This window comes from Macrobrachium rosenbergii, chromosome 10 (genome assembly GCF_040412425.1).
Source record: "Macrobrachium rosenbergii isolate ZJJX-2024 chromosome 10, ASM4041242v1, whole genome shotgun sequence".
NCBI lineage: Eukaryota > Metazoa > Arthropoda > Malacostraca > Decapoda > Palaemonidae > Macrobrachium > Macrobrachium rosenbergii.
This window is the reverse complement of record NC_089750.1, coordinates 27,301,785-27,323,564: the sequence shown is the minus strand read 5'-3', so window position 1 is coordinate 27,323,564 and position 21,780 is coordinate 27,301,785. Positions and strand designations below refer to the sequence as shown.

Genomic DNA, 21,780 nt, shown 5'->3' with positions numbered 1-21,780 from the left:
TTCCTGGTGTGACTTTTTCATCTATTTGCTCCAATTGTTTGCAAACCCTTAGCCCCTTCCCTCTCACTCTCATTCTCCAGGTCCTCAGACCCCTAAGTGGGCCAGGTCTGATTACAGTGTGCTATTGTTGAGTATCTGAATGAAAAATGCTGAAGGCCTCTGTACCCAGCAAAAATTGTTCATCAAGAACCTCAATCAGGTCTGTGGCCTCTTCATTATTGACCGACCTACTAGACTTCTCCACAAGGACCCATTACTGTTCTGTGCAGTAACGAGGAAGCCTTTGTCTTTAAAGACATTTCAGCTCAGGTTGTCATCTGCCTCTCCCAGATCAGCAGCTGCATTAATTTCATAGCATCCAAAGATGCTCTTCTCAGGCTCATCACCTCTGTTAGCCACTGCTGATGGAGTTCATTTCCAAGAACTGTCTTACTTACTTTGGATGTCATTCCGCCAGACAGACATCTTCTAAAATGGAAACCTGCGAGAGCTTTTGCAAGGGGTCTTGTGCTCCTGAATTGCCATGAGTTGGTTCTCAGTGTTACCTGTTCCTTGCTACTTTCCAGTTTTCCCTGTGCTGAGGATACTGACAGGGGGTCATCACCACGTTCCTCATGGTCATGCATCAGTGCCAACTGAACAAACTTGCCTGCTCACCAACATCAAGATGAAGACTCAAGATCTGCATTTGCTGTCCTTGACAGAGCTATGGTTCTTGACCTCTTCCTGGAGGCCTTGGCTCAGTATTGGGAAATGTTATTTCAACTACTACCATTATTGCAGCTTCCTCAGGTGTCTTGCTGCTCCTCTCCACATACATGCAGGTCTGTTTCACAGAGGCGTGGGAAAATCTTCTTTGAAGCCTCCTGCCAAGGGTGGTCCCCGTCATCTGCTTTGCCCTCTCCTCTCCAGGTCAGGTTTGCCTTCAGGAGAACTGAAGGGCTTGGAAGATCACTGGCACAGAGACTTGGGCGTTAGAGATTCTCTTGCTGCTTTTTGTTGCAGGTCCCCCATTGCTGTCAAGTCAAAATGCCTTAACCTCCAGGCTGCAGAAGGCACCACTGAGGAAAGACTACAAAAGTTGGAGTTTACAATCAACTTTCCCAAGTTATAAGTCTTCAGGAAGACAGACTGATCATCGACTTCAGCCAGCTTGACAAATTTCTTTGACAGAACCTGTTCCATAAGAAGAATGTGGAGGCTGTTCGAAACAGGAATTCCACAGGCCTAAAAGAGAAGTCAGACCTGTTGCCATCCCCACAAGCACACTGCCTGGAGATACTTTTAAACAATTCTAGAATACATGCACCCTTCAGAGGACAGTGTCTCTTAGTCTCTATAGAGAAGGTAGGTTTTGCACAACTGCTTCATATTGGCCCCCATACAACACTAACAAGCTTCCTGTCAGAAGGCTTTCTTCATGTGCTGTTTAACAGTCAGGCTTCCAATTACAGAGCCTGTGCTTCCCAATATTTGTAGCAGGAGGGATTACCAGAACCTGCTGAAGGGAGTTTTAGTGCCTCAAGACCAAGACCTATGGTTTTGGACAAGGAGGCTGTCTGTTGGAGTCTAAGGGTCAGGGTGTATGGTAAAGGGAATCAAGAGAAGAGAACTGCTTCCACACTATCTTCCTGGGGCTTCAGGCACTATTCTTTGGCATCCATGCATTCAAAGCCGATTTGCCATATCACTTCATGTCATGGCAGACAACACCACTTCCAGCACTCATTCTGATTCAAGGAGGAACAAGGTCAGAGTGTAAGTTCTTACACTGAGTGATCCCTTTGTTCAATTGTTAGCAAAACACTCTAGCTGAATTCACTGGCCATACAGTAGACCACTAAAAAAGAAACAAACATTTTTATTATAAAATTAATTACTATATATTTTAGTGTATAAGATGACCTTTAGATAAGATGAGGTAAAAAATTATGACAAATTTTCATGAATTTATCTCATCTGTCGTATAAGAAGACTGCTAAATTACAAAACCATCTGTGCATAGCCTAGCATTTGCAACAACAGGTATCTTATGAAATATTGGTTATGTAAAGATGATGTTATTACAAATGATGTTTTACCTATAGTATCCTTAGGATTTCAAAATACCGTACATACTCATGTAACATGCAACTTTTGAAAACCTAATTTTGAAGCTAATTTTAAGGGGGTCACAGTATACTTGAAATACAAAATTAGCATATGTAATTCACATATTAGTATTTATTATAAAATACAAACATAACGAATATACATCTTTTCCACGGATCTTTTAACAAGTTATGCTTTATTTCACTGTATCCAGTAATATTGTATGTATTCTCATATTACTAATTATATTATAAAGTACAAACACTGCGATCATGCACCATTTGCATCGTTTAGGTTTTCGTGAATGTGGACAACAATACCTTCTGGGAATTTTTGTTTTGGCATCAATTCAATTTCCATTTACAGATAACCATGGGGGAAGGTTTCGTCCCATTTGCCATACACGTTAAAACAACAGTAAAATATGTTCTTTCATCCCCAGTAGTTTTGATTGAAATACTTTTCTCTCCAATAATTTATGGTAGAGTTTGATGGATATCAAAGTTTAGAAATTTGATCCATGTTGCCAATGCACAATAATTTATAGTCATTAGCACCTGAGCATTGTTTGTTTTCTCAGCTTCAGCTACAACTTGCAGCTAAAATTTAGCAGTATATTCCTTGCAATCTTTTCTCCATAGCGAATAAGGTATGATTTAAAATATATATCAGTTCTATGCTACTTAACATCATTTGTAACTTAACTACAGTAATTGTTCTACAGTAATTGTTTACTATCATACGACAGTTGAAATGAAAGCAAAACAGCTGTTGCTATCCGATTCGGCTGTTCATAGCCATGGTCTAACCGTGTTCATAGCAAAACAATTGTTTCTCGTTCGGCTGTTTATGGCTGTACTCGTTTACTCAACGAGTATATTGTAACTAATGATACTTTTATCATTCGCTTTTACTTTTTTAACTTATTTAACTAAAAGATGGGATAAAGAGATGGAGTAAAAGAGGTTAGTCCATAGTACAGTAATCTGGTCTCTCAAAAAAGGAACTCGCATGATACATGAGACACACGATAAAATCACTTTTTATGGGTGAAAATTTAGGAGTCACATGATGTGCGAGATCGCGCGTTAACAAGTATACTGTATACGGTAAACAAAATGACAAAGTCAATTCTGTGTCGCTTTTCCTACACGTCGCTTACAAGGGAAACCATTGTTTTGTTATGTTTCATCGCCAATCATAAACAACCCCTAACAATGTGAAAGTATGATAATTATTGTACATAATTATCGTTCTTATGACTGAATTGTTCTAAACAGTTACAAACAGCCTGAATTTTTAATGAAAAATGAATATCATGTTACCCTAAATGTTAGTACTACCATAATTACACTATGTTACCGAAAGATAAAGGTTGCTGTGAGCGCAACCCTAACTTGATATTTACATTTTGTCAGCTGGCTGGCCTTGCATAGATAAAAGATGATTTCATTGATATGGAATTATTCCTTGAATAGGCTATTTATTATGAAGACATGCCAATAATATATAAGGTAAAAATGGTTTTATTACCTTTATTATTACTTTATTTCGTAACGTGAATCTTTTCACGTATGTTGGTGGTTATCGCGCCAAGGCCAAGGCTAGCCTACCGATAGTCACCACTTAGAATTTAAGGTTTGATTTTTAGAATGTTAGTATAAGACGACCCCCATTTTTAGGGTGCCTTTTATGATTTAAAGGTTGTCTTAAACGTGGAAATATATAGTATTTGGATATAAGGTTAGCTTATATCTTCACACCATTAGGTGCAATTAGCATTCAAAAGGAAACAAAATAATGCTTGGCTAACCTGCTAAGACTGTCTCTGTAATCACCTGTTTCCCACCAAGTGGAGTTGGAATGTTTATGTTGTCAGAATTCTTCATGACCACCCACTAAGATATGGGGAGGCTTGGTGGGTTTTCACTTTAGCGGGGAGGGTAGGTGGGTTTCCACTTGAATAGTAGCAGAGTATCCAAATAATTTTATCATAAAATTTTCATTATTCGGAATGAATCTTACCTATTGTTAAAGTTAGCTGACAACCACATTGAATGAGGATGGTGGGTTATTGCAGCCAGAGAAACAATGTTCAGCCAAGTGAACTAAAAGCTTTTTAATATGGGGAAAAAGCTTCTCAACATTCCTGCCTGTTGTGTGATCCTTACTGGCAAGTACTGTCGCCAGACGTTAGAACCACAACAGGTTGTAAGGCTCTAGCAGAGAGACTTGTCAGAGTATCCTTACATGGAAAAGGGCTATCTCGTAGGGTACTTGTGACTCCTGTGCCAAAGTCCAAAAACCCATAACCGACAGTCCAAAACTAGAGACAACCACCACCTTCAGATATGGAGTACTCCTATATACCAATGTGTACCTTCATGTTCCCAAAATTGAATAGGGGGATTTCCTAACTAATGATAAAATAGAAAGCACATTTGGCTCAGGAGAAAGTGTCCCCACCACAGCAATAGGAATAAGGGCTTTACACAACTCTTTATTAAATTGAATGCTTCAAAAATAATATGAGGCAAAAACAGTTAAATCTTCCCTGAGCTGCACTGACAACCTTCTCTAGTGAAAGGTTTTAAAGGAAATAAAAAGATGTGCTTACAGTGCAGACGCCAGAGGCTTATTTTCAAAAATGGTAAAAGCTCAGGAATCAACCCTGCGTGCATTGACTAAAGCATTCAAGGAAATAGTGTATGGCCACCTAACAACACATATAAAATCCCAACTCCTCCTCTTAAAGATTTGCATTAAGTTTCATGAGGTAAACCCTAGAGCTCTAACTTAAGAATTGCTTCCTTGGCCACTCTTAGTAATGTCCTTAGTTTGTAACATACAACTGACAATCTTCATGCGGTCAGATGATGCAAGTGGAGCATTGATGGAATCTTTGCAAATAAGACTGTCTGAAAAGATCTTGACTGAAAGGAAGATGATGAGGAACACCTACCACAAGGAAAGGAAGTTTGGGAAACCATTCCTTTTGGGGCCAACAACGAGCTACCAAAATCATCTCTGTGTTCTGCAAAGCTCGCAACCTGAGTATTTCCTCAAAACAGCAAACAGAGAAAAAACAAAAAGGTCTGAATTTGACCCTTCTTGAAGAAAGGCATCAATTACCCATGCCTAAGGATCTTAGTATGAAGGACAGCAGAGTTTTGGGCAGTCACGAACAGATTGGTGTTCTGGTCTCCCCAAAGGTTCCACAACTTCTGGCAAACCTGAGGAAAAGGAGACTATATGACTGAAGACCTTGCCCTTTTCCTGCTGAGTTGGTCTTCAACAACAATGTTTCTCTCTAGGACAAAATGAGGTAATGGAATGATGTTCCTGGTTCCAAAGGAGAAGGAAGTTTCTTTGCTATCCTGGTAAATCTCTTTATCTGTCTCTCCTTGTCTTTTTATGTAAGAACAGAGAGGTTGAATTGTTGGAAGAGACTGTGATCATATTCTCCGACTAGATGTTCCACTTGCATAAGACCATTCCAAACTGCTGAAAGTTCTAGGCTGTTTACTGTCCAACTCCAAGACATCAAATGTTTCTGAGAATGGCCCCCCCAATTTGCCACCGAGCCATGTGAGGACAGTGTAAAAGTTCTTGAGGTCTACAGGTTGAACAAAATACCCAGCCCTGAGGCTAGGCAGAAAACACAATCCTTCACCCTCAAGATTGTCAGAAACGAATTGGCAAGAACAAACCAGTCATCCAAGTATAAGAGGAATCTGATACCAAGCAAATGACTCCATCCTGCCAAAGATGCCAACACAGAATATTTGTGGTGCCCTACTTAGACCAAACACAGCTTAGAATTGGAATATCGATACCTTCCCTTAGAAAAAAAATATTTAGATACTTCTTTGACTGAAGATGTGCCAGGACATGGAAGTTCAGGTCCTACATGTCAACAGAAATCATTCTTTGACTTCCCGAAAGGATGTCAGGACCAAACTGAATGACTCCCTAGAAAAGGGAGTGATATGAATACACTTGTTGAGATGGGACATGTCAAATACCAGCCTCCAGCTCCCTCCCTAAGGTCTTAGGAACAAGAAAAAATGGTGAAACCTTGGTGACAAGAATAAGTAAAAAATGCACCGAAGTTTCTTCAGCGCAACTGAGTTTTCTACATACCCTATAGTCAATGCCACTGAAAATAGATCTATCTTTCGGTGGTCTCAGTATAATGCTGTATAAGCTGCAGCCCACAAAACTACTGAGGCTAGAGGGCTGCAATTTAGTATGTTTGCTGACTGGAGGGTGGATGATCAACATACCAATTTGCAGCCCTCTAGCCTCTGTAGTTTTTAAAAGCTGAGGGCAGACAGAAAAGGTGGACATAAAAAAGTGCGGATGGACAGACAACGCCGGTACAATAGTTTTCTTTTCAGAAAACTAAAAATGGCTCGTTGCCCTCATTGCATAACAACCGTCCAATCTACCCTCCCATCTCAGAACTTCTCTGTGTGAAGAGAGTAAGGAGAAGGATATCAGGAAGCTGATAGGTGTGGATAGGCCTATACTGTATAACAAAGGCACCTAGTATCCTTCCCTGAGAACCATCACTACTGAAGGTTTTTCTTGAAGCTTTGCCAGACACTTCAGAAACTCTGTACATGGCCTTCTGAGGATCCACACAGCCTACTTGTACTGGAAGTTCAAAACATCAGTTATGGTTACATGTGCAATTTGTTTTTTAAAGATTGTGAGCCAGACCACTTTCTACCAGAAAGTGGAACTTGAGACTGGTTTGGGAAGTCCTACATGGAACTCTTTTTGCAAAAAAAAAAAAAAAAAAAAAAAAAAAAAAGCTGCTGCAAGGGCAAGACCCTAGAGGGAAGACTTCAAAGACTTAGCAGTGCTAAGAGTTTTCTATTCTCTTGATTCAAGACATCTCAGGCAATGGCCTTAAACATTTAAGGGTTAATGAGACAAAGATGGGATGATTTAAAAAAAAAACTACTAATGGTTGAGCATGACTAATTTATAAGATATGTATACAACAATTCCATTACTTTACAACTAAGTTGTAAAAAGAAAAAGACATTCCCATATTCACTTACAGAATCCATTTACACTGTGCTTAGACTTCGATGCAAACACCTCAGTTCTCTCTCTCTCTCTCTCTCTCTCTCTCTCTCAGCTCCTTCGCAATGCCCAGTTTGGAAGCCAACCACAGGAGTAAAGGTTAAGGAATCGTTTCTTTTTACTTACTGTACAGTAATATAATTTATCACAGGAGTAAACGTAAGGATAATATTTACCCTTGTGCTGTATGCACGTGCTTAGAATTGTTTTCTTTTTTATTAATCTTTTATTTTTACTGATTCACTTCATTACGTATGCTCAAGTTCCGACTTACGGAAAAATTGGGTTCACGTTGTGGACATAGGAACGGATCTCGGACATAAACTGAGAACAGATCTATATATGTAAACTGAGGACCTATATATATATATATATATATATATATATATATATATATATATATATATATATATATATATAAATATATATATATAAATATATATATATATAAATATATATATATATAAATATATATTATATATATCTATTATCTATATATAACTTTTGACTCACATCTAACTTTTGAGAAACAATAAAAGTTTCTGCAAATGCTGCATGAAAATTAGGTATTGTTTGTAAGGCCTCATATATTTGTATCAGTGATAAAACCATTGCAACCTGTTTTAGGTCATTTGTACTCCCTTTACTGGAATACTGTTTTTAGGTGTGGATACCTGCTTCTGCCAGAGATTTATGTCTTTCAGATAGAGTGGTTTGTGATAGTAGGTTTGTTTCCTAATAGAGCAGCAGTTATGACTTGGACCATCGAAGGATGGTCTCATTTGCCACTTTTTCATAAGCTGTATTTCAACAGACATCTTTCACATTCAAGATTGATCCCTGATCCCTTTATCTGCCAAGAGCAACCAGATTTGCACCAATATGCAGCAAATGTGCCTCACTGTCAAACTTCTCAGTTCCAGAGGTCCTTTATTCCTCACACTGTTGGACTGTAGAACAGCCTCCCAGAGGATGTCATGCAGTTGGAACTTCAGAAGTTCAAGCACAAATGCAATGCATTGCTACCCTAATACTATTCTTCTTGCATTTTAATACACTTTTATCTATTTACCTATTTATTACTTTATTTTTTCATTTTTAACCCTTAAACGCCTATTGGACGTATCATACGTCGACTAAAATTGTCTGTTGGGTGCCGAGTGGACGTACCGTCGTTGACTACAAAAATTTCAACCTTCGGTCAACTTTGACTTCGACCGAAATGGTCGAAAAAACGCAATTGTAAGCTAAAACTCTTACATTCTAGTAATATTCAATCATGTACCTTCATTTTGCAACAAATTGGAAGTCTCTAGCACAATATTTCGATTTATGGTGAATTTTTGAAAAAACTTTTTCTTACGCACGGCGTTAACTCAGCCAAAAATTTCATAAATTCTTTCGTCATTTTGTCGTAATTTTTGCACTGTTCTATATTAGTCGTTACATAAAGTTTTATATATGAAAATGTGCGCAATTTCATGTACAATACAGCAAAATACAACCCATGGTTGTAGCTTTTATCAGTTTGGAAATATTTTCATATAAACCACGATAACTGCCAAATTTTCAACCTTCGGTCAACTTTGACTCGACCGAAATGGTAAAAAACGCAATTTTAAGCTAAAACTCTTACAATCTAGTAATATTCAATCATTTACCTTCATTTTGCAACCAATTGGAAGTCTCTAGGACAATATTTCAATTTATGGTGAATTTTTGAAAAAAACTTTTTCCTTACGTCCGCTCTAGAAATTCTTTCGTCACGTTGTCGTAAGGTTTGCACTGTTTTATATTAGTCGTTACATAAAGTTTTATATATGGAAATGTGCGCAATTTCATGTAGAATACAACAGAAAATAACTCATGGTTGTAGCTTTTATCAGTTTTGAAATATTTTCATATAAATCATGATAACTGCCAAAATTTCAAGCTTCGGTCAACTTTAACTCGACCGAAATGGTAAAAACGCAATTATAAGCTAAAACTATTACATTCTAGTAATATTCAATCATGTACCTTCATTTTGCAACAAACTGGAAGTCTCTAGCACAATATTTCGATTTATGGTGAATTTCTGAAAAAAAAAAAAAATTTCCTTACGCCTGCGTCGGTAACTCGGCCAACATCTCAGAAATTCTTTCGTCATGTTGTCGTAATGTTTGCATCGTTTTACATTAGTCGTTACATAAACTTTTATATATGAAAATGTGCGCAATTTCATGTAGAATACAACAGAAAATACCTCATGGTTGTAGCTTTTATCAGTTTTGAAATATTTTCACATAAATCACGATAACTGCCAAAATTTCAACTTCGGTCAAATTTAACTCGACCGAAATGGTAAAAACGCAATTGTAAGCTAAAACTCTTACATTCTAGTAATATTCAATCGTTTAATTTCATTTTGCAATAAATTGGAAGTCTCTAGCACAATATTTCGATTTATGGTGAATTTTTGAAAAACATTTTTTTACACTCTCGCGTTACGAATTCATTCATCATTTGTGATCATTTTGTCTGTTTGCTTTGATCGTTTTAAAATTTGTTATATACCAAAATCATCGCAATTTAGTGTACAATACAACTAAAAAAAATTAACTCATTAGCTTTAACCGTTTTGCTTACAGCGCGATTTGTATACAATTATATACGAGTTTTTTTTTTCACTGTCATATATTCCAATATTTATATAGGATAATGATATTTTTTTTCATTTCTGATGGTTGCATACTAAACTTTAGGCAATGACAAAAAAATGAGCCAAAAATGAACTCTTAATCTTAAAAACTAAGCGTGCTGTGATTTTTTGAAAAAACTTTTTTCAGCTTCGCTAACTCACCAACGCCGCCGGCATACGGAGAGACGTTTTTGTAAATAGGGCTTCGCATTAAAGGGTTAATAAGTAGGATCTCTTCTTTCTGTATTTCTCTTTACTTCCACTTACTTCTTCCTAATGAACACCATATTCTTTGGAATCTTGAATTTCAAGTCAATGGCCCCTGTGGGCTTGTTCCATATGAATAGGTTTCATATACTGAATATAATAACAATAATTAGTATGATAATTCTAATGATTATTTTTTTACTTATGTGCCAACTAATGTAGCCTATAGGCTACATAACTTTTACCTGTTGCTTGGGAATATATCGGGTAATCAAAGGTTATGAAATGTGTAGAAATATAGAGTATGGATATCCATTTCCTTTAAGGTGACGTTAATTTAGTTATTGTGAATTAACCCTCTGCTACCACTTAAAAATCTTTCTTCGCCTAACCCGTCCAAAAATGCTTCAACTATGCAATCCACCCACCTGTTCACATTGTTCTTCTTTCACTATACAGTACAATCCAGCTTACGACAACAAAAACCACACAACAAACTTACAACCCATCTTTATCGGCCTAACCTTCAGAGAGCTCTCTCTACCTTGCCACCATTTGTTCAACACTCCTGCCCACTTTTGTTTACATTTTTCTCCCTCCCGCCATTTCCATCCTATGGCGTCACTTCCTGTGACGTCACAACAAGAACAGGTACTTTTTAAACAAAGAATGCTTCGCTATAAAAAGTCATATAAAATTAAACATGTACTTTTTATATATTTTGTAATGCCCATACCATTCCACTAACGCAGAAAATAAAAATAAAATAATGAATAACTTCTAAAATAACATATAATCACTTATGGCCCTGACAGGGAAAAGGGCTCTTCTTCTTCTGGGCCAAGGATCTCCATCAAATTCTTAATAGTAAAAAAACGGGGTCAGACTTTGGATGGTACCTCGTTCTTGGCCAGAAAACCAAGAGTAAAAGAGCAGACTGCAACTCCTTGAGAGAATCCTATCCTTTTATCGATGGCCTCAGTTTATTGACTAGCTTGGCAGTAGCCAAAGCAACAAGGAAGAGTGTCTTTTCAGTTAGATCCCTTAGTAACGAGGAACGAAGGGGTTCAAAAGAAGGGCAAATTAGCCACTTCAGAACCACATCAAGATTCCAAGAGACTAGCCACTTCCAAACCACGCCAAGATTCCAAGAGACAGAGTCAATCTTCCTTTGTTTGGAAGTGTCGAAAGACTTGATGAGGTCGCTAAGGTCCTGGTTCAATGACAGATCCAGGTCTATGTTTAAAAATGGAGTCCTGTATCCTCTAATGGTAAAGGAAGACAAACCTCTAGAGGACCTCAGATAGTGCAGAAAATCTGCGATATGAGTCACAGATGTCTGAGAAGATGAGACGTTACACCTGCTACACCATCTGTGGAATACTGTCGATTGACACTTACATCTTGCAATAGCTTCTGCAGCTTAGCATTGAAAAGCCTTTTGCTCTGCTAAGTTTCCTGACAGTCTGAAGCCTGTCTTGGAGCAAGAGCGGATAATTCTTGATGAAAATGTCATAAGTGAGGCTGTGAGGCTGTCTGAGTAGACAAGGTCTTTGCAGAAGGAGCCTTGGGTAGTCTACTAACAGCCTTAGGAGGTCAGGGAACCAGAGGACAACCAACACACATTCACAGACATGCCTTTCCAACGGCTGTCTGTTGAAGCCTGGGCGCGGTCAACAGGTTTGACTGAGGGGGCGACTACCCATGGGCAAACCGCACTGGCTTCCCTTGGACCTCCAGTATGTCTTCTCCCAGGTTTAGGAGAGTATGACAGGGAACTTCGTCTAGGAGAACCAGTGGGACAAACAGCCACCTCCTCCACAAACACTGAACTGTCCCTGTTCACTTTGTCTTCGAACACTTTGTCCACTAGGACATTAAGGGATGCCCGTAATTTAGCGACAGTGTTCACCACTAGGTTAATCTTCTGGTCGAACCTGGACTCGAGACTGGCAATGCGATCGTGGTCAGAAGCATGGGAGCCAGGCACAGGAGTAGGTGGTACAATACTGTAGTAGGAGGGCTGGTGATGGAAGACAAGACAGGAACAGGAGAAGAGGGAATAGTAATATTACCTACATTACTAGGATCAGAAGTAGATTCTAGGCTAAATAAAGCCCCACTTTTGGCTCTAGAAGCCACCTTTCTCTTCCTATCCCTTTCAAGTTTATCCAGTCAGAGTTTCTAAACCATTCCATTTCTTATCATCCCAGTCCTTGCATTCATCACGTTTGCTCTTTATTACACACTTGCCCCCGGCAATTGGAACAAATCGTTAAGCGAGTCATAAGCAGCTTTCGTAAGTTTAGTTTTGCATCCTTCGCTACAATAACAATACTGGAGGAACTAGAGTTCAACATAATTAAGTTCAAAAAAGGCCAGAAAACCTGAACTAAATCTAACAAGCTTGAAGGCTATGCAAAAGTATGAGTACTTCACTGAATCCTGGAGAAAATCAACCAAAAAAGCGATAAAAAGCAAAATAAGCTGCTGCATGCACCCAATGTTTAGGCGGAGGCCAGCAGAAATGAAATGAGCTCTTCTGCTTTGTTGTTCCTATTGTTCCCCAATAGTGGGCGGGGATAGTCACCTACACAACAATAGAAGCACTACTGCGACTTTTTTAATTTAAGCTGCCGCAGGAGTTGAAACTATAGCTATGCAATTACCAGGTAAGTTATTTAAATGAAGCTGTGTAATACTGAATCTACCAGAAGACAATGCACGACTGTTTGAAATAACTGCATATCCAGCACTGTGGTGGATGGCACAGTTGGGGAAGATCTGAATACAAAGGATGACCAGAATTAAGGGATACTGTATGTACCTACTTTAGTTAGTTAGTTATAAATGATTTGTTTAACCAGACCTCTGAACTCTTTTAGGGTTCTTCTCGGGCTGGGAGACAGCCAAAACACTGGACCCCAAGATCATTCACCACATTTTCACAGCATGCACAATGAGCTTAAACAGTACGTATGATGGGCTCCCTAAATGATGGTGTCAGAGATTCAATTCATGATTGAAGATTATAAATTTTTGATGGCTGATGGCTACCTGAATGACGGTGTCAAATTTCATTATTGGAGACAAAAAAAATTGATAGAACTAAAGATCTTGTACAACAAGTCTTCTGCTAAAGACCAAACAGTTACAATATTTGAAACATGGAAGAATTAGAATTGGTAGGGCAGACATATCCGACAGTTTTGCAAGACCACCTCAGTATACCAATTTTTTGTGCAAATGAAGAAAAAGCAGATCTCTCTCTCAAAAAGTGAATTTGCAATCAGGAATGACACCAATCAAGACAAGTTGCATGTATCTGAAGACAAACTGCCAATGAAAAGATCTTGGTGGAGAGTGCAGAGAATCCAGTATCTTACTCCTGTTAACAGTTATACTCAAGTTCAGTTAGGGTTTAACTTCATCCCATAATCTGGACCATATACTAATTCTAGCTTATCTTTGAGGGATTCAGCAATGACAGGTCTACACTCAGGAGCTGGGATCAATGCAATGAGTAGCATTTTCTGCATTTGCAGCAAAGTAAAACCACACACAGGCAGTTCCCGGTTATCGGCAGGAGTTCCGTTCTGACGGCATGACGATAAGCAAAAATCACTGGTAACTGAAAATCGACAATTTTCAGAGATTGTTCGGATTTATTGCCACTTGATAAGCGCCGAAAATTGCCAATTTTCAGTTATCAGCACCTCTGTTAGGTATGTATCGGCACCGAAAATTGACAATTTTTGTTGCTAGACAAGTGCTGAAAAACTGGGGAGTGCCTGTATTGCATATATAAAATGTGATGGGCCAACAACACTACTGTGGAGAACAACAACGATTATATTATTAATCAACAACTACTTCTCTGCAACCTATTAGTTAAAAAATCAGTAATACTAAAAAATTATTCACTACTTCCATCTGTCCAGGTTTGAAAACAAGGGCTTCACAATTAACATAGTCAAAGACAGCACTCATGACCAATCAAAGGACTATAATTTAGGGATTTCTGTTTGAAGAGCATCACAAGTGCCCTGACTGTTCCGAAAGTCAAACTGCAAACTAAGGAACAGATGATCACTTCCAGCACAAAAATTCACACATTCAAAAACTTTTTAGATATGGGATTTATAAAAACTGAAGGGACCACAGCTACCCCTTACATTCTAGCTAATTTATTAACATTACCAATTCTTCAATTAGTGAAACAAAAAAAAAACATTCTGGCTAACTTATAATAATCAATAAACAACTTTGGACTACGTAACCAGCAGTCTTCACAACTATGGAAAATTTACGACGTAAACAACAGCAAAGTTTGAAAGTCAACAATAACGCTTAAATTAATTTGATTTACAACTAAGTATGCATGTCAACTGATAAAAAAAAAAGTCTGCACTGCTTTTCTGACCAATTGTTACTCTTCTCATCAAGAGTCCAATATTGTCTCAATCTTTGAGAAATCGGGGGCTTTTTCCAGGTCCTGGACTCCATCTCTTACGAATTGCTCATTCTTATTAGAATCTTCCTACATAACTCCAGCCATGAATTTTAGGATTATACCTTATCAAAATCTCCACTATTCACCTTATTAGTGACCATGTTTCTGCCTCAAATAGTACAGGTCTTATACATCCTCATAAACCCATTGTAAGTCTTAGTTCACTGGTAAATATAGCATTTTTACTTTTTAAAATAAGTATGCCAGTTTTTTTGAGACATCTTAGTGAAAGAATAAATTTTTTATTGCTCTTAAAATAACTATGCTTTTCCATCCTAACAAGGATCCTCACAGCCAGAAGGCAAAGCAAATCCAATTTTAATCCTCCCTGGTTCCTCAGGGAAGCAATGAAGATGGTGGTACCAGCCATGACTATCCCTACAACTGCATCTCTCTCTCTCTCAATGCCCTTTCAACTCTTGTTTCAGTCAAGTGTACCCTTAGGGTAACAAATGTTTTACCTCTTCCTTGACCTTCCTATCTATTACGACAGCTCTTTTAATACATTTTGAGCACTGAAAATTTATGGGTTACCCAGTACAAAATTCAATACATACTAAAATAAAAAGACAAGACAGGCATGTAAACCAAAGTCTAATCCAGCTTGAAAACCTAAAGAAAATTTTATTTCTATGGACATAAAGACAACAAAGCCAAAAACCCTGGATGAAGGAAGTGGGGAAAAAGGATGCAAACTGACTTTACTTCAACTAACTCTGAGGGGAAAGGTATCTTAGACAACATCCCACCATACACGTAAATAATGGAATCACAATGCAAATAAAACATGGAAATAAAATGACATGAAAAAGAAAATGTGAAATGACTAATTTTAAGAACTGCTTTTACAAAGGAAATCATGATATTCAAGTACAATAGACTGTAACAAGTCCTAAGAAAAAGTAAGGATTATCAGTACAGAGCATGCACATTAGGAAAATTACTAATAGAGGTCCAGTGAGAACAGGATTCCCAATTAATGGAAATAAGGCAACACACAATTACGTAATGTGTTTGTAATGAAACAAATATTTTGCGAAGCACACTGCACTAAAGACGGCTGATCATTTAAAAAAGTCAGGGGCAAAGCCTTAAATATTTTGGTTGACAACAAGTCAAGCATAGACCCCATTTGATGGAAAAAGCTTGTATATGTAATACAGCATGGCAAAGCATATGATTCCACCTCTAACTAAAAATATTTCTCGTTCTGATACCATCAAATTACAGTACACTGTACCTACTTCCAAGTGAATTTCCTAATTTTAAGGAAATGAGAAATGAGATACAAAGCCATAACTTGTATGTTACAACAGATATGGGAAACAAAGTGATACTCAGGATAAACATTTACATGAGCCAATGAACACATTAAAAGAATGGTTTAATACAGTATTATTTTTCTGTCTTCATCTAATAAGTTTCTGCAATATTTAAAACCTGTATATGATCTTTTAAGTTTCTGCAATATTTGAAACCTTCATTAGTTGATCTTAAATTTTTCACAGCTTTCCTGTAATTCAAAAAAGGCTCCTAATATGCTAAGAGTCTTATTTCAATTACAGTACAGTCGATCCCCAGTATTTGCGAGGGATGCATACCACTATCCCCCCGAATGGTTAAAATCCGCGAATACTTGAAACCCCTCTAAAAACACTTATAATTGCCTATTTTGATAGTTCAAAACACCAAAAAAAAAAAACTCTTAAAATGCTTATACCTGAATATTTTAATAGTTTTATCATAAAAAGTGTATTTAGTCCCAAAAATATGAAAATACAGTAATTTGTGAATATTTCTCTAAGAAAAACACCACGAATAGGCAAATTTTCCACAAATAATGTGTACTATAACAGAAAAATCCACAAATAGGTGAAGCTGTGAATCCAGAACCGCGAATTGGTGGGGGTCCACTGTATACTTAAAACAGTAGCAGCTATGGCAATTAAATGTTTAACTTTTTAAATGTGTCATTAGGCTCCAACAATATTTTGGCAATAGAGTAATTACCTTGAGAGTGCAGGCCCGTACAACATTTGTCAGTTCTTGCACAACTAGATCCACACACTTCAAACTTGGTTCTTTTAGACGAGCTATCTGTCCTTTAACAATGGCATCAAATGCCATATCTGGTGTAAAGAGACCCACTCTAATACCATGAATATTTCTGATGGCAAAAGCAATCTCTCTTCTCAGCTCTTTTTCATCAAACTCCATTCGTACTATTTCATAAGGGAAACGTTCATGGAAAAGTCTATTGATTTTAGCACCACCAGAAAGTTCATTTGTATTAATCGCTGCAGAGCCAGACCCTTCTATTGCTCTTTCGAAGTCATTCTGTAGTTGTTGTATCATTCTGTTGAACATAAAACAGTGTAAGACATAAGGCTAAATTGCACCTAAGACCTCTTTACACAAAAAAAAAAAAAAAAAAAAAAAAATTTTAGGAGTTACATTTACTACATACTGTACATGCTTGTGACCAATTAACTGAGGCTTAGGGGACATGACTTCCAAAATCTTTTCAACTGTGCCACATTTTCACATACACCTATTGATTAAAAGCTGAAAGGGACTCATTAAATGACTAAAAAGTTCCAGCTAAAAAGTAGTGAAGACAAAAAACCAAATATCTGTAAAATCTTCAATGTAATCTATACTGTCATCATTACAACTTTCAACATTACTCTACGCACAGTCAGTCCATTGTATACTAACTTGTAGCACTTACTATCAAATTGCAAGTATAATTGTTACACATCTGCCAAATTGATAACTATAATTGAGCCACAAGAAAAAGTTGAAAATTTAAATAGTTAATTTAAGATCTATTTTTAAAATACTTACCTCTCCATTGTATAACTTTTACTTCCACGCCAGCGGTAGTTCAACAAATTGAAACAAAAAATGAGAGCACTCGGTTTTCTATGAATATCTGTTTCTATCCATCTACTTACCCCAACCCCCACCAGGGGAACGATAGGCACAAAACACCTGTAGCCAGTCAGTCTACTTCTGTCCACTGAATGTGGGAGGCAGGGAGGGCAATTGATATAATGGAGATGTAAGTATTTAAAAAAATTATTTTTAAATTAAGTATTTATATTTTTAAAATAACCTTATCTCTCCATTACAGCTGATTCACACATTTAAAAAGGAGGTGGGCACAGTGAAAATCAGCTGGTCCTTTAAAGGCTACTTAATACAATACAAATATGTACCAAAAAGCATTTGCTTACCTACGAATCCAATTCCCCGGCTATTACTGCCGTCTTCAGAGAATTGTCACAAGTTCGAGAACCTCATCATGGAGATACCTGAGGTCTCTTTGGAGGATGCCCCCTTCTGCAGAAGAGAGGGTAGGGTTACTGTGTCAAAACCCTACAGAGCCAATGATGGATATGCAACAAGTACTTACAGACATGAAGGTATACTTCCTACACTCAACCATGTGTATGGTACCTCCAAGTTTCCCAACAAAACATAATTGGAGCTGTGCTCTCCTAAAATCGTATTGAATCTCTACATCGTGAAGATAATTCATTGCAAAAACAGAATTATAATGCCACTGGGTGTACCCAACAGCCACTACTCAAATATCATGTAGCTTTGCCTTCAAGGTAAACAATACATCAGGATCCAATTTTGCATGTGAGTCCTTCACCAAGGGCCTAATAAAAAAGGACATTGCATTCTTACGCACTGGAAGGTCTGGCTTCCAGACACTACAAAAGAGATTCTTTACATTAGCTCTGATGTCTTTAGTGAGATTCAGATAAATACTTAAAAGCCATCACAGGACACAAAAGGGAATCTATCTCATACTCAAGATTCCAAACTAGGCAAGGGCTTAGCCCTAAAACCATTCTTCACCTGAAACAAAGGCTGAAAGGAAAGAACTGCCTTGTCCTTGGCAAAATCTACCCTTAAAGACAATGCTTGTTTCACTCACCCTCTTTGCTGTAGAAAAAGGTAACAAGAAGAGAGATTTCACTGAATGTTCTGCCAATGAGGCCTGTTCCATAGGTTCAAAAGGCAGTAACAAGAGAAACTCGGAACCATGTCTAGGTTCCATGATAAGAGGGTACCAGACACCTGAGAACCTCCTACTGAAAACTTCTAATGACATCTTTGATATCTTTATCCTCAGACAGATGCAGGCGTATGTGCCTAAGAATGCAAGCCAACATGGCCCTATAGCCTTTAATGCCTGCTACTGGGAACTTTTTCTCATACCTGACAAATAACAGAAACTACGATGTTTTTTATAGAGTTACGGGTGCTGGAAAACCCCATACCTCAGCACCAGGACCTATCCACAAACCACTGATGTTGGTAGATCTGATTTGTGGATTCTCTACTGGCACTGATAATGGCCTTCCTGCAAACTCTCAAGAAACCTCGAGCTCGCAGGAGACAGTGGACAGTCTCCATGCCGTCGGCTGCAGCATGTGGGGGTTGTTATAGTACCTTTCCTCCCTTGGTTACTTCAGGAGATTCTTCCTGACAGGAAGTGTGGGCAAATCTATCAACCACTGAAGCAAGTCTGGGAACCAGACCTTCCTTAGCCACCAAGGGGTAATCAACGTCATGAAACAACTGACAAATGCCTAGCTTGCTGATGACTTTATGGATCATAGGAAAGGGGGGGGGATAGCATAACAGTCTAGACCTGACCAATCTAATGACATGGCGTATACTGCCAACACCAGAGGATCTTGAATGGGTGAACAAAACAACTAGCAGATGATGATTCCACCTTGTTACAAACAGGTCTATGAAGGGGGAACCCCACAGCTTCCACTACCTGTTGCACAATTCCAGATGCAAGGCCCACTCTGTCACTATTACTCAATCCTTGAGACTGAGTACATCTGCCAGAAAGTTCATTCTCCCAGGAACAAACTGAAGGGTAAATGTTCAGGAGAGGGCCGCATGAAGATATTAGTGATATTCAATATTTTTTTACTAGAATGTGTAGCAATGTGTGTAAATAGTGGTATGTGAGTGAGATAATGTGGTAAAATTCAATAAAATTCAAAATATCGGCGATCAAACTCGTACTACTCTACTCCTCCTCCCAGATTTTTTCTAAGTCTTTTGTTATTGTTTACTGTGTCTTGTTTCAGCTCAAATGAGCCGTGTAACTGCTAAAATCCGCAGAGAAACTAGTACACTATGACGTCTTATGCGTGTAGCCAATCATAGTTTCATTTTTTGACACCTCATAAACTTTGGCCAATGGCGCAGGTGTTTGAAGATTTTCTCGGCGCAAGAATACATTATCTCATCAACGCCATTTCAGTTCCTTCTTAGACATGGAATCCGTAGCAGGCACTTCTTCGCAGCAGAATTTACCGGCTATTCCAGATCCTGTTGAGGAAAGTCCACTTTCTTGTAGTGAATGCTACATAAGTTACGGTGAATTTTGTCAAGTGTATTCAGGAAATATAGAAAAATTAGTGGATTTGTGCCAGAGACACCATTTAATTTTAAGAGAAAAATTTGTCCAACTTGTAATGAAATTTGTAGGGTAGATTTTAAGAAACACAGTTTTAGATGTGATAAATCTTACATTACGAAGGGACGTAGGCGAAAGCGGTGTTCATTTAAAGTTTCTATATTTGTTGGTACTTGGTTTTCCAAAGTGAAACTGGACATTGAAACCAATTTAAAATTTATAGTTCTTTGGGTGCAAAATTGGTTTTGCTATGATGTAGCCATTTCCGAGCTCAAATTGGGTAAAGCTACTGTATGCAATTGGTCCTCATTTTGTCGAGAGGTGGTTATTTCTTGGGTTTTTCGCCGCAGTAAGAAAATTGGCGGCGAAAATTGCATAGTGGAAATAGACGAGTCCAAATTTGGCAAAAGAAAGTATAAAGTTGGCCGAGTAATAGACGGCCAGTGGGTATTTGGTGGTATTTGCCGCGAATCTCGCGAGTTTTTCCTGGTTCCCGTGGAAACCCAGGATCGTGACACCCTCCTGTCGGTTATTAAAGACAGGATTGAGCCAGGCACGACCATTATTTCAGATTGTTGGCGAGCATATGACTGCCTGACAGAGGAAGGCTTTAAACACTTGACTGTTAATCACAGCGTTAATTTCGTTGATCCCCAGACACAGGCTCATACCAATACTGTGGAGAGGAAGTGGCGGGATGTAAAGAATTTAGTGCCTAAATTTGGCAGGAGGAAGGCGAACTTCATTGGGTACCTGGCCACTTCCTACTTCAAGTTACACATCAGAGAACCATCACAACGGCTTCACGTTTTCCTCAAAGCAGCAGCAAATCTTTATCAACCAACTCTTTAAGGTAAGCTTCATTTATCTTTAGTATACCTATAATAGTGGTGGCAGTATATAGTATATACAGCAACACTACCAGCAGCATCACTTTAGATTAAGTTTGATGGTTGTGTTAGGTAGTGCCCTTAAGGGGGGGTCGCAGGGGGGGCGAAGCCCCCCCGCTAGGTCTAGGTAGGGATACGGCGCCCTAGGTTAGGTTAGGTGGTTGTGTTAGGTTAGCTAGTGCCCTACAAATCATTTTATCCTCTTCCCCCCACCCAAAACCCCGGTTCCCACTGGGGGTCCCCTATAACTGTAGTAGTAGATTTAGGGTTAGATTATATGTGTAAGAGTAAGTGATAGTTTCTTGTTTTTAAAGTTTCCTCATGTTTCTATGCATTGTGCAACACCAATCTGATGGTTTCTTGCCGTTTTTCGTCGTTAAACCTAAAAATTCGGGTGCGGCCCTCTCCTGAACAATTACCAACTGAAGCAGTAAGGCGACGTTCTTGTTCTCTGACCATAGAAGGATCTGCAGTGTCAACTGAAAAAGAGACAGCATTGTCCCTCCCTTGGTGCTTCAGGTACGCCAGCGATGTGGTCTTGTCTGAAAAGACCAACACTGTTCGATTGCATACCAAGTCCTCCAGCTCCTGCAGTCCTTTCCATATTGCCAATAGTTTCAAAAGATTAATATGCAGCTGCTGCTCCTCTTGAGTCCACAGACCCTCCAGTTGCTTTACACCTGCAATCACGCCCCAACCTTGTCTCATGTGCCTGTATACAATGACAGGTCTGAGTTCTTGAGATACAGTGATATCCTTGCCGACGATGAGGTTTGTCTTTCCACCACTGAAAAGTTTCTTCCAGATCCATGGAAACTAAAACCATATGAGAATTGGGGAT

The 21,780-nt window shown here is 38.4% G+C and overlaps 1 protein-coding gene across 18 annotated transcripts in view; it reads right to left on the bottom strand.

Moving 5' to 3' along the window:
• shi (dynamin-1 shibire) overlaps positions 1 to 21,780 on the bottom strand; it is a 367,093-nt gene that overhangs the window by 214,468 nt on the left and 130,845 nt on the right. For all 18 annotated transcript variants that reach the window (XM_067110075.1, XM_067110066.1, XM_067110067.1 and 15 more), the window contains exon 7: positions 16,599 to 16,944. In XM_067110075.1, coding sequence (XP_066966176.1) covers positions 16,599 to 16,944 — 346 coding nt within the window. The remainder of the gene's footprint in view (positions 1 to 16,598; positions 16,945 to 21,780) is intronic.